Consider the following 17,416-nt stretch of genomic DNA (forward strand, 5'->3'; position numbering starts at 1 on the left):
TGATGCAAGGCACAAGCTAAGTAGGATGAGGTAAAAGTGAGTAGTTAAAATAAGGAGTCCTTGCCTTGCAGGATGAGTGGATAATGAACAATATAATAAATCAAGAATAGTCAAGATAGGGAGTCCTTGCCTTGCAGATGGTATGTATAACGGGACGTGCTGAAATATATAGATAGCACAAAACCAGTTAGAGCTAGGTCTGCGGTTTAGATAATGGCCAACGAACAACTGAGCTTGCGCGAAACGCTGGGGTTACAATCGGACGGGAGGAAGAGGAGCGTGACTTCATCCCCAAAGACCCCCACGACCACCACCAGAAAACACTGCGCAGACTCAGCTGGGAGGAGATCATGGAAATGCTAATTTAAATACGAAGCGGGGATAGGTAATGCATATGTATAGGCGTATTGCAAAATATTATGAATATGTAATCATTTACTCTATAAAAGCAAGGTAGCAATGCTATAACGGGTGCACACAATAGGAGGAGCTATCCCCTGTGTGCCCAGCGCTGAATAAACATACCTACTTTACAATCTATCAGATTGTGGAGTGTGATTCCGCACGTCACACCTATGGGTGGACACACCACGTAGGATTTCCCCCTTGCCGGGACAGGCTCTCCAAACCCTCGCTGTAACCAGGGCTGCCCAGCCACTGCGGGGCTGGGTGATGGTAATATATGCAAGTGGTGATGTATTTTTCTTAATCTCCATTCTCTCGTGTAGTCATGATTTAATGCATTACCCTGTTTTTTCCTTTTTGCTGCTCTAAGTGCACTATTCTGCTTTTTCTAACTGCATGTTTTCTGTATTACACTGTTACACTGGTTATCACTAGTAAAATACACCTGTTCTTTCCACTCTGGTGTCTGAGTTTAATTGGTATCCTTAATCAGCAAAACATAAATCACCCATAGTATATTTGACTAAAGAAGTGATGTAGAGAGAAATTATTTGGTGGTGTAAATCCTCCTCAGTACAGTTGGTGGTAGTACTATTCTTCTTTTAATTGTCTTCTGGGAAGCACTTGGCAGTGGCTTGCAAAATAGAATGGGCATAGGCAGGATTATGATGTTCAGTTTTCCCACTCCTTGAATTGTTAACATCATGCCTGTGTGTTTTAAAGGGTGTGGAGGGGAAAGAGTATATTTTGAAGCTTGGCTTAAGTCAAGGGCCATAATATATATGACAAGTTTGCAGGCTCCCACAGCGCAAATGCTTTGCTTCAGTGTTTGGAACAACCTCTGTAGATATTTGAGATAAGTCTCTTCTCTACACTAATTATGTTTTCCAGTTTTTTAGTAGTTTCTTTTCAAGAATTAAGACCATGATCAATTAAGACATTAGAAAACATATTGCTATAATACAAACATCACCCAGAGAATAAACCAATGAAATTTTTTAATGTCAGCCAGAGATTTTAAGTCAACCATCTTACAGGTTCAAGCATCTGTCTTTCATAAAAAAAGAATTAAGGATTCCTTAAAGATCTTTAGGTACCTTAAACCAGGCTGTAATTGTAGAAGATATTTCTTGACTTAATAATGGATTAAGTGGTCAGAGTCATGTATCAGCACAGTTGTTTTAATGTCTGTATTTTATGTCTGTTTTATCTCTTCTGGATGCTGTGTTGATTCCCTGAAGATGAAAATTATTAAAGAAACCAGAGGATAAAAATTCAGAAAAGTGAGTCTATAGCTTGTGAGCAGGATCTGTAATGTTGAAATTTGGTATTACCAGTCTGCCTCTCTATTGAAAGCCTCATCTCAAAATCCAGGTTTACATTTGGATTCTTCTAAAATTGTGTTTAACTCACATAAGTGTATATTAGACCTTCCTCATGAGGTTTCCAGCTTGATATTCCAAGCATGTTTTTGGATACCCGTGAAAATGTGGTTCTGACAAGTTTTTTTTTAAACAAAGATCACACTTTTTGGGCAGCAAAAATGAGCAGTAATAAGTCAAGAGCAAGAAGTATGTTTCACTGAATAGTCATAGGCTGGATAAGATCATAATGAAGTGTCTACAGCCTTTTCTTCTTTTACACAGTTATCCACATCCATTCTGATTTGTCTGTGGAGTAGATTTGTTACAGAATTGCCAGAAGCAGTGCTAGCATACTTGCATTTAGGGCTAGTCCCCCATGAGGCACTTTTCTGGCATTGGCTTCCAGCTCAAGGAGAGCTATGGTGAATTTGGTAGTGTTCATTTCTTAGCAGACTTTGAAGAAATAAGAGCTGTGGTAAATAAAACAGGAGGTTTAAAAACGGCATGTCTCACATTTTACATAGAGATTTACAGAAGTGTGACAGTATATTTGCTTATTTGTGCTAGCCAAAACAAGAATCTGTAGTGTCTGTAGTAGTCAATGAAATTAATAATAATTTTAAAAAGGCTGGTTTTTATTTGTGCATTTAATAGCACATTTATCTGACCCTTTTCACATCTAAAAAAATATTTTAGCTCTGTGAGACAATATCGGGACTTTGTATTAAGGCAATTGTAGTGAAGACTGCAACAATAAAGTGCTGTCTACTGCCTGTTCACTTCAGTGAGCCTCCTTCAACAAAACATCTGAAAGTGCAAACCTGTAAGAAAATGGAGTGTAAACACAGCCATAACCTGACTTCCCACTACCAAGGTAGCAGGAGAATAACTACCACAGGAGTCAGATTAAACTGCAGGTACTTTCTTGGTTTCTGAAGACTGCTACATGCACCTTGTCCAAGACAATTTTATAGCTTACATTATTTGTGGGGAAGCAGACAGTTCTGCTGTCATTGTAAAGGGACTGATGACCATGCCTTTCAGCTGGTATCCTCTCTGGAGAGAGCACCATTCCTGCACAGCCTTTCAAGTCAATATCTCCCTCTACAGTTCCTAGTAGAATAGAAATATTAATTTTTTAATCTTTCTTGTTATCACAGTGCAGACCTCTGATCTACAGACACAACCAAAACCATTTGTGTCTCTACTGCTCCAGTTGCAGTGTGCCAAAAACCTCTTCTCTGTATCACTTTTTAGGCAGTGCAGGAAAGATGGTCATTAAGTTAGCCAGCTGCAGTGGGTATACTTTGCTCTGACTAAGTATATCCAACCCTTTCATAATACAAAAAAAAAAAAAAAAAAAAAAAAAAAAAAAAAAAATCCTTTTTTTACCATCTTTTGATATGTAGACATAATTGAACTTTGCTGCCCGAAAGGATCCCCAAAGATCCTTGGAACTCGTCACTCCTGAGTGATAAGCAGAGGAGAGAACAGTTACTCCTAATGCCATGCTGAAGTTGGAAAGGGTAGTGGCAGCATGCAATGTTTTTATGAGTGACCATCCATTTTCTGGACTACACCATAGCCAGGGAAGCAGCAGTTATTTAACTTTCCCCTACTGTCTACTCCCTGTTTGCCCATGCTAATAGCTGCCTGTAAGCTTCTTGTATCATGATGTTTAACCTTCTGAGTGACTTAGAATTCAGTGCAATGTTTGTTAAAAGTCAGCTGAGTTGGAAAAGACGAGATACAACTGTAAAGAAATGGTGCATTCTCAGTAGCTACTGCAGCATCTTACTGTGAGATACCTGGTTACACTGAGAATCACAAATGAATGTGCAGTTTCCTTGTTTCACTTCCTCACTTAGACTGTGCGAGAGAGGACTCAAATTTTGATCATTTCCCAAACTATGGAGACTTGGTAGAAGTGAAATTAATTTATCCACCTATTCAGAATAGTAGAAGGCAGGCTTCCTGCACGTCCTGCGCATCTTGAGCACTTGCTGTTGTTTCTAATTAAAAATACCAGCTAAGAGTTTCATCCACATGACAACTTAAGTGAATTATATTTCCCTTTTTCTCAAGTTGGCACAATACACTCAGCTGCAGTCATTTGTTCTTATTTCTCAGCTCACTATTTCAAGGGCAGATGGCATGTGGCAAAGAAGATTCTTAATGTGCATGTCCTGGCTTTCAGTGTTCCTGCGAGAATTTCTGAGATCTCTGACATCGGCATTATAGTTGAATGTTCCGAGTGAAGGCTGGCTTTTTTCTCTTATACTGTTTTCCATGTAAAGACCATGAATGCTCTTTAATCTGCAAGGTTTGCCAGACCAAGCCAAGCATTCCTAACAGATCTTGGGATTCTTTGAATGTTCCACCTGAATTATAGCAAAACTGGATCCATGTTCCTTCTCTCTCAGTATGCACTTACCAATTACCTCATATATTGGAAAAGGAAAATGTGTTCTGTTGGGATTTTGGATGGTGGTGATTTATTTTAAAGGAAGTACCATGTTCAGTTCTGTGCTATTTCCCGAATTGTGCCATTTCCTGAACTCAAGTGTGTTTCATATTCTGTGGTATCATCCTCTTTTATTACTGCTTATATGAGTATTACTGGATGTATATTTGAGGATCTCTGTCACGTTAGCTGTGTCACCTCAGTACAGAACACCACCCATAAAACTGAAAACCAGTTTCTGCTTCCCCTTCCACCACTGAAGAAGTGTTAGTGAAGAAGTGTTAAAGATTGCTTGGGATTTCTTCACAGATACTCAAAAATGTTTATTGTAGGCCAAATTCAAATGAAAGGCAGTGAGTGATTCAGTGTTCAGTGAACTCTGAACTATTGTTCAGAGGCCTTTAAGCATGACAATTATTATGGTAAGTTCCAGTACTCTTGAGCAATGCTTTGTTCAAAGTAGTTTTGAATCATGATCCACTGGATATCTGATTATGGAGTGACCGATTAGCTAAGGGACATCTAAAAACTCCTGTAATTAGGCTGCAGTCCCAGCAAAATCAGGCTGAAGTCTCAGTTCAGTATTGCAAGATGTCATGCCTGACAACTGGCCAACCTAGGGAGGGGCAACCACTTCAAGAAAGATATTTTTATACTTCCCACTCCTTTGTCTTTGGTCTTCACTTTATGTTAGGGTTTTTTTCTTCTGTAAATATGTGCATCTTAATATCACTAAAATCAATGTGGGTCAAACCTGCTGAGCTGAACCTGAACAATTAATGTCAGGTATTTGATACCCTCTTGGGTGCTTCCAGCAAGAAATTAATTTTTCTTCATGAAGTCTCCTACTTCTCCTGCTGTCCTCCATTCTGCGGACTTTAGCTGCATCTTGACAGTGTATCTTTCCCAGTTTTAGCTCTCAACTTGGATCAGTGCAGAGCTAGAAGTATGTGTGTTGTCTATCAAGAATAGTGAAAACCTGTATACGTCATGCCAGGACTTAAGGAAGAATAAAATGCATACTGTCTGGAGATTTGTTTTCCAACCTCTAAATGTCTTCCTCGCATCCCTGCCTCTTTTTTTCTTTTTTGCATCTTGAGAAAACAGCACAAATCATAGAAACTTAGCTAATCATATTAACACCAATTCCACTTAGATCCAGATGCATCAAGACTGATTTTGGATGTCATAGTTGTGATAAGTATTATAAAGAACACTATCACAAAGACTTCCGTGGGTCTAGTCCACACAATATGCAGTAAATCACTACTTCAGTTAGCAACCACTATAGTAATAGTAGCCATGCTGGAATCCTATACTATTCCTAAGGACAGAATATTCTAATCATCAGTTCAGATGAGAAACTCATATAGATAGACATTCAAAATGGAAGTAATGACTATTGAAAATGCAGTTTATCACAAATTGCTATGTGTGTATGTCTTTACAAAACTTAAATGTATCTCTCTGGAAGGTAAGAGAAAATAACTATATGCAGTTGTTGAAAAATAAGCTATTAAAAAGCACTTCTTACTGCTGTAATTTCTTGAAGATGAACCTTCTAGATGATCATTGATCCAACAGAGCATGATAATTTGTAGCTCCTTAATATGATATTCAGTGTCTTTCCTTTTGTGCTTTATGAGTCAGGGATGCAAGATATTATGTCATTTTTCAACAGGATTAAAACAGACTGTTTCAGTGAGGAAACGCTGTATTTCACAGTGTGGTCAAATCTGTTCCAAGTGTCTTATGTTGTAAAACTACATTATCATTGTCTGCTCCAGTGTCCCCACAGTTCTGCACTGGTTTCCCTACATTCTCTAGCATTCATTAATGTTGTCTTTATAAAATATCAAAACAGAACACCATCATTTGTATCAACGTAATGTTTTAATTAACAAGTTGTTTCAGAAATATTTTACAAATGCATTCAACAGTATATTGTAGTCCTTCAAGGTAGGCTTCCATATACTTCAAAATCGCCAATGCTTCAGAGCAGGAAGGAAGAAAATGTTAAATGATAAGGAAACAAAGACAGCCACAGGATGTTATTTCAAACTGCAAATGGTACAGTATCTGATGTCAATCTTATCTTCAGTTTTAGCATACAATCTGGAATAAAGTGAATTCCTGAAGTAGAGAGAAATACAAACACCAGTCCTGGATTATCCAAATCATTTCAAAGTAGGAATCACTGTGAAATATTCTTTGTAATTGTTAAATGTGTAAGGACGCAATATGTTCTCTACATATTGAAGATGCAGTTATTAGATACATACAACTTTTGCTCTGAAATTAAATAAAGATACACTGCCTGACACTGCTGTCTGCTGCTGTTGCTTTTACTCCCCTTTATTTACTTGCTTCCTTAAAAAGAATTGAAGTTGCCACATGAGATTAAAAATGTAAGGTTCTTCCCTATAGAAAATAGAAGTCTTTGATATACAGATACGTTTTAGAAGAAATGCTGATCAATATGAGACATTACAAATCTATAAAATTAATTCAGATTCAAATTTCATATATTCCTTTCATAATTGCTGAGGAAAAACTGCCCGACTGTAGAAAACTGAACTATGGCTGCCCTGTATTTGGATTTGGACATTCCTGTATTTGTTTCCTTCTCTCGTGTAGGCATAAAACCACCAACCACTGTACAGATTAAATTTAGGAAAGGTAGATACCCAACCTTCAAACATTGCATCAGAAATCTCATTACACTGGTTGTAACAGAAATTTTCTTTCTAACTGGTAGCATTCTGAGGCAGCAACCCACATTAAATACTATTTTTATAAATATATAAAATGTATTTGTGTAGCAAGAAAGTCTTTTATTGTGCAAACTACATTTTGTACTAGAAGTCTCTCACCTGCTATATTAAATGCTACTGGAAATAACAAGGCAATAATTTTCTGACACTAACTTCAATGGTTTTATGGTCTCAGCCATGAAGTTCATGCTACTTTCACAAGTTCCACAGTTCCAGGGACTACTTTCCGTAGTCTTATAAACTACCTTTAAATAGCTGCAAATGGCTGTTGATGTGGAGACATGGGCCTATGCAAACCTCATGAAATTCAACAAGGGCAAGTGCAAGGTCCTGCACATTAATCAGGGCAATCTCAGGCACAAAGACAGGCTGGGCAATGATGAATGGATTGAGAACAGCCCTGCAGAGAAGGATGGATGGATGGATGGATGGATGGATGGATGGATGGATGGATGGATGGATGGATGGATGGAAAACTAAACACGAGCCAGAAATGTGTGCTTGCAGCTCAGAAAGCCAACTGTGTCCTGGGCTGCATCAAGAGAAGTGTGGCCAGCAGGAACAGGGAGGGGATACTTTTCCTCTGCTCAGCCCTTGTGAGACCTCACCTGCAGTGCTCTGTCCAGCTATGGGGTCCCCAGCATAAAGAAGGACAGGGACCTGCTTGAGCGGGTCCAGAGGAGGCCATGAAGGTGATCAGGGGGCTGGAGCATCTCTCCTGTGAGGACAGGCTGAGAGAGTTGGGGTGGTTCAGCCTGGAGAAGAGAAGGCTCTGGGGAGACCTTATATTGGCATTCCGGTGTTTAAAGGAGGCCCACAGGAAAGATGGGGATGGACTCTTTATCAGGGAGTGTAGTGGTAGGAGGAGAGGTAATGGTTTAAACGGAAAGAGGGTAGATTTACATTAGATACAAGGCAGAAATTCTTTCCTGTGAGGGTGGTGAGACACTGGCACAGGTTGCTCAGAGAAGCTGTGGCTGCCCCCTCCCTGGCAGTGTTCAAGGCCAGGCTGGACGGGGCTCTGAGCAGCCTGGGCTAGTGGAAGGTGTCCCTGCCCATGGCAGAGGGGGTTGGAAATAGATGATCTTTAAGGTCCCTTCCAACCCAAACCATTCTATGATTCTTTATTTGCTAGGTACACAAGCCAAAAATACATCTTGGTATAGCTTCGACCATCAGTACTTCTCCCAGAGCTGTGGAAGAAGTGAAAGTCACACATATCCTGTCATACCGTTCTGTATCACACTATGCTGGGGGTAGTTTACAAATGTGTCCTGTTTACACTTGTGTAGGCATAGAGAAGACTCAGAATACTTACAAAGTATATATGCATGATGACTTCAGGTTCATATCTCAAAAATGAAGCAAATTGAGAGAAAACAGAAGTATTTAACACATTGCTCTGGTAAGGTAGAAGATTAACACCAAATGTTGAAATATATGGAAATAAGTGTTTAATGTTTAAAGCATGGACACTACATACTGTTCAAAGATCTTTTGATGTGTTAGAGATAGAGCAACATGAGGTAGGTTTTCTTTAATAACCTAGAATACTAGTTAGAATATTTAAAGAAAAAAAAAGACCTATGTGAGCTTACTATAAAACAGAAATAAACACAGATAGTTCTTGTTCTATACCAAAGGAACTTTCTGGAATAAAACTGAGTCTACTGAAATTCAAGTCTGTAAATATGAGAGCAGGCTAAATTTTAATTAAACAAAATAAAAGGATGGAACCACAATATTCCCTTCTCATGTGATTTGCATACAATTAGAGATATGTACAGTTACAAACTGATTTTACAAAAGCACTAGCAGGCCTACTAAGAACTGAACTAATTTCAATCTCACTGGTTACTCGGCTTGGTGAGAATCTCACTTCTGTTTTCAGATGCCATATTATGATATATTCTATGCATACCTAAAAATGGATGAAAGAATAAATTAGTTAAAATATAAAAGTCTTTGATCACTTACAGCACTGGCTAAACTAAACAAACTTAATAAACTCTAATTAGCTTTTATTTTGCTCTCTAGTAAAAGTCTTCTTTGCCTTTGTTTATTCGACTCTTTCAGAGTTCTGGTAATTGTTATGGGAGGGCAGGGGCAGAATGGAGAAGGATCAATCAACAAAAAACCCTGATGGAGCCTCACAGAGGAGTAAGTGTTAGCATGTTGTGGCAGGATTTCACAACCAAGCATTCTAAGCATCAATGTATAAAAGAACAGCAGTCTTAATTACTGAACAATATGATTAATTGGCGAGCAACCATGAAATCATACAGTGATATTTTTACATCCAGTTTTCAAACTAGAATATGACTTCATCTAACTTAAAGTATTTCTATATGTAACACATAACTTGACATTTTCTCTCCTGCTTTCTTGTAAATGAGTGATAGCATTCTGAAAGTGATTTCTACATTTTATGTAATCAGTTAAAAACTTTTAACAAAGCTTATTTTCTTTCTAAATGAGTAGATTTGTATCATCTTTGAAAAGTCACTCACACGCAATGGGTGCTGAGAGTAAGTATGGAGATTTTAGATGACCAGTAAACTTACTCATAGTCATCCTTACAAAAAGCTTTTAGATTTGAATATGGTATTAGCCAAACCAAAAAAATAAGCAGGCTAGACACTATCCATGACACAAGTCAAATCTGAGGAATTAATCTTTTCCAGAGCATGATTTTATTTATAGTTATTGCAAGTCTTCTGTGAACAGTCTTTATTACAAAGGCATCTTTATGAACTGAATCAGAAGGGCCCCAGTCTAAAGCCAAAACAACTGATGTGCTGCACATTTAATGTATAGATGGAAATTAATTCATTTTCATCAGACACAATGGGTATTTTTTTTAACGGTTTACTGTGGATTTGTCATACACATCCGAGTCAAAAAATAGGAAGTGAGAAACACATAATGAATGAAGGAAGCATTTTCCATGTGTACCTCTGGGAAAAAATTAATTCCACCAGCTGTGTTTGCCTAATTTTTATGCCAAATACAGCATAAGAATGAGAACAAAACACAGGCAGCTTGTTTTTCTCCAAAATCTTTTTTTCTGGAATAACTGATGGCTCCTTCCTCCTTGTTTTGATCGTAATTGATAGCTTTTCCCAAATTACAGTGTTGTAACAACACCGAATCAAGGCCCCTGCTTGGTTGGAAAGGATTGCAGGAGGTAGATTTTTTCCTCCCCTCATGTTTCATACAGAAAGGACATGTCCTTCATTTCAAATAGCAGTATTAATTGATGTACTCGGCAGAGTTCATCTTGGCATACTGCCGATTCCTCAAGTCACAATGATTTACATCACTCAACAGGAAAAAGCAAAAGATTTTATGTATACATGAGTTCAAGTAAGTAAATATCTACGATTTTGTCACAGCACTAAATCATTACAGATCTTAAAAAAAAGCTTTTTTGCTCTTTATCACACAGCCTAAATAGAATATTGGCTTATATAAGTAACTACTGCCAATACTAAACAATGGTGCCCTTATACCTGTAGAAATAAAATAAACTGTAAGAGGTCAAAAGCTTGTTCTTCCACAGTAGGTGTCCTTTGCTTCCTGTCACACATGTTGTTACCACCCTACAATGGTGTATTTTAGTCAAAAATATAACTTACCTAAAATATGGATTCTTTAAATCAAGAATGTTACTAGATTTAAATCCTGTCTGGTCCACCATAGCCACAATCTGAATATCATAACTTTGTCTGCATCAGAAAGAGAAGTATAAAAGAGATAATGGAACTAAAACAACTATAACATCTTGTGTAAAAAAAATGCCAGTGTAGTTACTGTCTGAATAATAGCCACTTAGTATAACAAGCAAAAGAAATTTATTTGCAGTGGTATCACTGGTATCAGTGCAAGGACATGATTATTTAATCATCTCTAAAGAAGTAAAATTTACAAGATGCTTAAGTGATTTTAAGAGTTTGGATCTGAAAAACATAATTTTGCACTGATAGTATTTAATAGTGGAAGGTCTTTTTTCCCCCCTCTCTGGCAGAAATAATCTAAATTTCAACGTTAGCAAGTACAATCAGAGTATTATTTCATGATCAAAAATACCCGACTGGCCAAAGAGCATTAGGTTCATTCTTGTCATAATCATAGATTTCACCAGGAAGGATATTTTTCACAGGACTTTTTGCAAGAAACTGAGTTTACACACTGAAGAGTAAAGAGGAAGAACTGAGCAAGTGAGAGTGAAACCAGAATGCTGAAGCTGACCAAAGCTGGTCCTCCCACAAGTAACAGCAACTGCAGAGTTACACAGAGGTACTATGTTGATCCCAAAAGCAGATTAGCTTTGTGGCCAGGCTTGTTAGCTCAGTGCTAACACATGGTTAAAGCGCTTCTCATTCTGTCTGTCAAGGTCACCAGCTCAGGCATCTCTGAGCCATGCTCCATTGTAGATATGCCTTATGTATTGACATATTCACAGCAGTGGCTGTGTGATCACCTTGTGGCATATAGTTTCTTCTATATATTAAAATATGAATACATTTTACGTTTGAAAAAGACAAATCAAGATCTTTATTATTTATTTTCTCCATGAGGAATTGCTAAGCAGGAGATCTAGAAAACTGTTAAGTCCCAAATGAAGTATTTGTTGCTTATTTGATTAAAAAGCCCTGGAAATCTTACCGACAGCTTTGATGTCACTGGAATCACACGATTGTTCAGCATGTTCACACCCCACCCCACCCCCTCTAAAAAAAATATTCACCTTCCTACATAGAGGAGGCTTTGTTTCTGTTAAAACTATACATACAGGTAAGCAAACCAGTCTGCAACTTGTGTGACCCAGTCACTGGAGGATTGTTTTCAAAGCAAAGCACAGGAGTAGATTTACCAAACATTTAACTGACAGCAGGAACAGCAAAGAAGTCTGGTGAGGAAATATGTCCTTCCAGAAGCAGCCATCTTCATTAGCCTTAGTGGAAGGACAAACAACACATGAAAAGTGCTATTCTTAAACAGGAGAGCATGTCCATAAGGAATTTTTTTCAGAATCAAAAATGTAATGTATCTGGGATTAACCCCACTTCTTGTCTCTGCACGGGACTTGCTGACAGACAAGGGATGCTGGGGTTTCAGGCAAACCACCAGGCTGCTTCAGGCAAACCACCAGAAGAAGGTGTGGAAAATGACTGGACATGACCTGCGAAAATTGCTGTGTGCAAAAGTGCAGTGGAAAGCCAACAAAAGCTGCAAGTAGCACTGTGAGGGAAAGCAGGATGCGACAGGTGAAATAGAAGATATGTGAGAAGGAACATCATAGGTAGCTGGAGTGGAACATGAAGACCTTTTGGAGAGAAGAGGTCACAAGGTCAACACTGCCTACTCTTAACTGTACCAGTGATACCATATAATTTGGTAGTGGTACCAGAAATAAAATGTGGGTACAGGCATACCCATAATTAAATGGTGTCTTTTGGGTACCTCTAACAAGAACAGCTACAGTACAAAATCTGCTTGGGAAGCTTTTACACTTACCGCTTATTTGCAACAAGTAGGACTTTCCCTGACAGGGTTTCCCCCATTTTAGCAAAGAGGGGTGTCTGAAGAAGGCAGCGTACTTGATACCAGTGAGTGAGAGGTTCTGTTGGTGCAGTGGACAACCAAACAGTTGCCCTAAAACAAATGAGAAAAACTATCTATAGACTTTTTCTCCTGTCTTCTGCTTTCAGAAAAAAAAAATTAAGACTTTTATATATGTGAGGCCTCAACTGCTTATAATAAACTTTAAACTGCCTTAAACTGGGAGAGCGGTTCTACCTTATGCTGGGAAATCAATACATTATGCCTCATTTTCTTTCTTTATACTGTGCCTGTGACCACCAGATCTGTGTGCCTAAGCCAATCATGGAGACTGAAAAAACAGACTCTTCAGACACTGTTTTCTCCTCTTTCCACACTGCCAGGACAATAAATACTCGTTTATCTCTTCTTACCACTCAAACAATTTCAAGAAATTACAGGAAATGAAAGTTTGTCCTGAATGTGGAAATGCGATTCTTCACAATGGTAGTTTCATCTCCAGGAAGGTCCCATACATAGTTTTCAGTTGCAAGAGATATTTCAGTAATATCTTAAAAGGGACCGTAGGTGCAAAGAAAGGGATAACAAAGGTAATACCATGAGCCCAATCCACTGAGATTTCAAGTGCTAAGACAAAGAACTTCCAGAGTTATAGAATCATGAAAGATTAAGCAATTAATCTGCTGATAAAGCAATTGCCTACTCCAAAATGGAGGCCTTCTCAGCAGAGGATTTCAGGCAGTTCCAACAAGTCTGCAATTTTCTCTACTTTTTTAACTGATGTGGAGTTATTGGTTTCTTTTTTAAGATTAAAAATTTTACTGTCAGCTGTTAACATAAATACAAATGCACATATGTCCATTTTCTTTTAATGGATATACTATTCTGAATTATTGACAATCCTTATTTCAAAGGCTTATAAAAGGCATTTATAAACACAAATAAATAAAATTGCATTTTACAATTTATTGAAAAAAACCACCTCATGTAAAACTAGATCAATTTAACTGTGAAATCAACATATCTTATCCAAGAGCTAAATACAGACAGTTGAAATCTATATATTGACTACCTGAAATAGTTTATCTAATTTTCACCTACTTACTATACCAAATGAATTTCCCCATTTCGAAATAAATGCCTGGTGCTATAGTGAAAAAATTTTCCCAAGTCTGGTGGAACATGCAACCATCTCTCCTTTCTGCCCACAAATGAAGCCAGCCCAAATGGGAAAACCCAGCTTACGTTCAAATGCTGGTGCTTTATTTACAATGTAAAACAGAAAGGAGTATAACATTACCTATTGATATTACCTAATAAAGATCAGTATAGTGTGCAACAGTGCATTTTGACCCTCCACAACTCCTGCATGTGGTCTACCATAGATAATATGCTCCCCAATCAATGGGAAGCAAGATCACCACCTTCTAGTCACACTGCTAGCACTAGGTTATCACACTTCATGTTACACCTAGAAGGCATAATTTATTTCATATGAAGGAATTTCATTACAAACAAGGTCAGCACCTGAAAGGTCTAATTCTGGCACACTTTTCATGAAAGATGCATTTTCTTCCCCGTGTAGTTAGTATTTCATAGGAAGAAGGAAAAAGTACTTACAGTGATCCTACAAATGCCACATCAAACCAGAAGGCCAGGCCATGGATTAGTCCAGACTGCATAATGTGGAAAACAAAAGGGATTTCCATGCTGCAGAAGAAAAAAAAAATATGATGCCAAAGTAACTTCCAAAAAGTACTGAAATTCCACTAGAAATTCCACTGGAAAGTTATCTTCTACTAATTTATGTATTTCCATTCTTATTCATCAATTTTCCATACATTTAAAAGTATGTGCTCTTTTTCTCTGTGTCAATAGAATTTACCAGTGGCACTGATTTAGACGTTAGTTTTTTGTGTGCCTTATTTGATAATAGAATCAAATATGCCATGACACAATGTTACTGCATCATTTGTGGCAACGCAGCAGACTGTTATAAATACAGGAGTTCAGTGTTTCCACTGGAAAATTTCCCATTCCTAGTGAAGGACTTGGATTTAGTTTAAATACAATTTTGAACAGGAAAATGTTCCACTATAGATTTGACAAATAGAACTACTAACAGAATCAGAAGGAAAAATTGAACTGCTTGAGCAAGAGCTGAAATATTTTCCCTTCCAAAAGAACTATTACTGGGTATGTAGCTGAACCCAAATCTAACCCACTCTTGCAGAAATATAACAAAAAGCAATTCTCCAGCTGTTTCCCCCCGCTTAGAGAAATTCTGTCTCACTAGACCATGTCATTTATACAATTAGTTGTGAGTCATGCTGAAACAAGGGTTCAGAGTTTCAGACATTCTGTGATACTTTCTCCTCGTGTCTTGCAAGGGCTTGAAGTACTCCCTCAAATTCTCCAATATGGTACATTTTATTTCACAAATGTACCAAGAAGGCTTCTCTGCTGTCATTCTGGGACACCAGGGATGCAGGTTGGGTTATACAGAAGACTTTCCAACTAATGATTTGAAGGATTTCAGGAGGGAAGTAAAGAGGTACAGCTGACTCCTGCTAGACTGGAAAATGTTTAAAAACAAGAGAGATACATAAGAGTTCATCAAGGTAGCTTGTGATAACACCATTTGACAAGGTCTTTTAGGATGTCTCACAGAAAAACAAAAATTGCTGTGTAAATAGATTTAAATGTCTCCCAACATATAATGCTAAGAAGTAAATACTGTTCTCCAGAGCCCATTTTATCCCTTTCAGTAGGAAAATTTTGTGAACTGATCTCTGGTGTTTCACAGGCACACCAACAGGCTTCTGTGCTAATACTAGAGAAATTGTCATGCAATTGAATGCTCCAGTCCATTACAAGTGGTGTACATGTGGTGCATGCCACCTTCCCTCCTCTGCATCCACCACAAAGCTTCCTCCATCTCTGAGCACTGATCTACAGCCAGTTACAAAAATGATAGATTAAGAGTAGGTCACTGGTGTCTGCTGACCTACGCAAATCTTCCTCAGTGGCTTCGATGAAGTTAACAGTGTACTTCATTGACCGGGCCACCAGAATTCTTGCATCAAAAGTATCCTATGGGAGTAAAAAACAAAAACAACAAAAAGAGTTGCAAGTGTTATCATTCTGCCTTGTCAGCATATAAACTTGTTTTTTGTTAAAAAAAAGGGGAAAAAAAGACAAAAATCAATCTTCACCCCAAAAAACTTATTTTAAATGTTTCATTTTGTTAGTACCCCTTAAAACACTGTTAGATTTTGCAATATTATCAGGTTTTAATATATTTGATAGCTTATATACCTATCAAAGACTGTTTTATTCAATCTAGAAACAATAAAATTTGTCCAGAAATTGATCACTTGTTAAAAAATGGTTGGTTTGTTGTTTTTTTTTTTTTAAACTACACATATTCTAATGTGCTCTTCTGCACTCCACTGCTGGGAAAGCCAAACTAAGACAGTATGAAAATACTTGAAAATTAAATTATGAAGTATAGGAAGCAAAATTATGTAATACAGATTGTCCTCTAGAAAAAAATTAGGAGTAGTCAGCCAACAAATGAAAACTTTTCCCTTCGTTTTTCTTTCTTTAATCACATGTACTAATCCTAATCTATCACTGTTCACAAACTCGTAAGTGAAGCAAACTTAATGTAAAGGCTTGTATCACATCCAACAAGTGGAACACACTTGTTCAAAAGACTGGAAACACTGAGGGAAGCTAGCTGCATGTTCAGAAGATAGTTATTCACAAGCTGTAGCTTCCTGATGTGTGCATATCTTTAGACATCTGTTATTCATAGCAAAACCAGAAACATTATCAGAAATATTACAGTAGTTAACCTCCGACAGCCGCTCTGTTCACATTGACAAAAGTTAGTTCCTGGCTCTCTACTCAACAGGCACAGAGCTCTGTTAAGGAGGCTACTGTACCTGTACAATTTTGTGAAAGGGACAAGACAGAGAGAGGGAAAACCACAAAAAATATCCCCCAGGCATACAAACCTACCACAACAGGTTGTCTGAAATACTCATCCACGGCTGCATTGTGCAGACTGGACAGGTTGACCCCATAAAAGAATTCTTGGTACCTAGAAACAGTAATCCATAAAATGTTTAGGGAAAAATGTTTTTTCTGTGTTCCAGCCAGACACAGGCACAATATAATTATAAATGGCAGGTGAAGTGTGGCTAAGCACCTCTTTCCCTTTCTTCTGTCTGCAGCTCTCCTTAGCTTACTTTATCTTCCCTACAGACATCCTGTACAGCATCGATGTTACATGATCCCCTCAAATGGACATACAGAGGCATTTCACACTATGGTTCTGAAAGAATCTACACAGCAAGCAGTGAATAGAGAGAAGGGCTGAGGCACTCTTAAGCTGCTTTTGTAATCTTGAGCTATTCCAGAATTGAGGATGGACCTTGTATAAAATCAGAACAGTGATGAGGACACTTCCATTACAGGTCTGTTCCTTTTCACTGATGTTAAGCAGGAAATAAAAGTCATCCTATGCTAACAGAATGGGGTAAAAAAAGTAGTATTTTAATCTTATCACTTTATGCAAATGTGTATATAATGTATATTAACATTATTTCCAGTGTGAAACTTTAAATTAAAATATACATGCTTGCAGTAATCTTTCTCCTGCTGTGGTGGTGCAATTCTGCCCCCTCCTTGCTGGGCCATGTAGTGCTTCGTGTGATTCCAACCACCCTCCTGGGCCACATACCATACCAACCTGGGGAGGTAAGTACTGCTAATGGCAGTAAACAGAGCATTAAGGTGCTCCTTTGATCAGCCTGGCTTAAGAACGGTTATAACAG

General features: G+C 37.9%; 1 protein-coding gene across 6 annotated transcripts in view; it reads right to left on the reverse strand.

The window, feature by feature from the left end:
- Positions 1-916: 916 nt before the first annotated feature.
- The window catches only part of CARM1 (coactivator associated arginine methyltransferase 1), a 63,396-nt gene continuing 46,896 nt past the window's right edge, over positions 917-17,416 (reverse strand). The window contains exons 8-14 of one of the 6 annotated variants that reach the window (XR_003400224.1): positions 16,599-16,680; positions 15,580-15,665; positions 14,193-14,282; positions 12,528-12,665; positions 11,884-11,964; positions 10,646-10,735; positions 8,907-8,928 (exon numbers count right to left, since the gene is read on the reverse strand). Coding sequence is in view for 5 of the 6 variants with exons in the window: in XM_026866826.1 (XP_026722627.1) it covers positions 8,919-8,928; positions 10,646-10,735; positions 12,528-12,665; positions 14,193-14,282; positions 15,580-15,665; positions 16,599-16,680 (496 nt within the window). In the remaining variant the exon portion in view is untranslated. Of the gene's footprint in view, positions 2,240-8,080; positions 8,929-10,092; positions 10,736-11,813; positions 11,965-12,527; positions 12,666-14,192; positions 14,283-15,579; positions 15,666-16,598; positions 16,681-17,416 lie in introns of those variants that run through there. The other 5 variants (XM_026866826.1, XM_026866829.1, XM_026866827.1 and 2 more) reach the window with 5 other exon arrangements.

This window comes from Athene cunicularia, assembly GCF_003259725.1.
Source record: "Athene cunicularia isolate RWA chromosome Z unlocalized genomic scaffold, athCun1 chrZ_part4, whole genome shotgun sequence".
Lineage (NCBI taxonomy): Eukaryota > Metazoa > Chordata > Aves > Strigiformes > Strigidae > Athene > Athene cunicularia.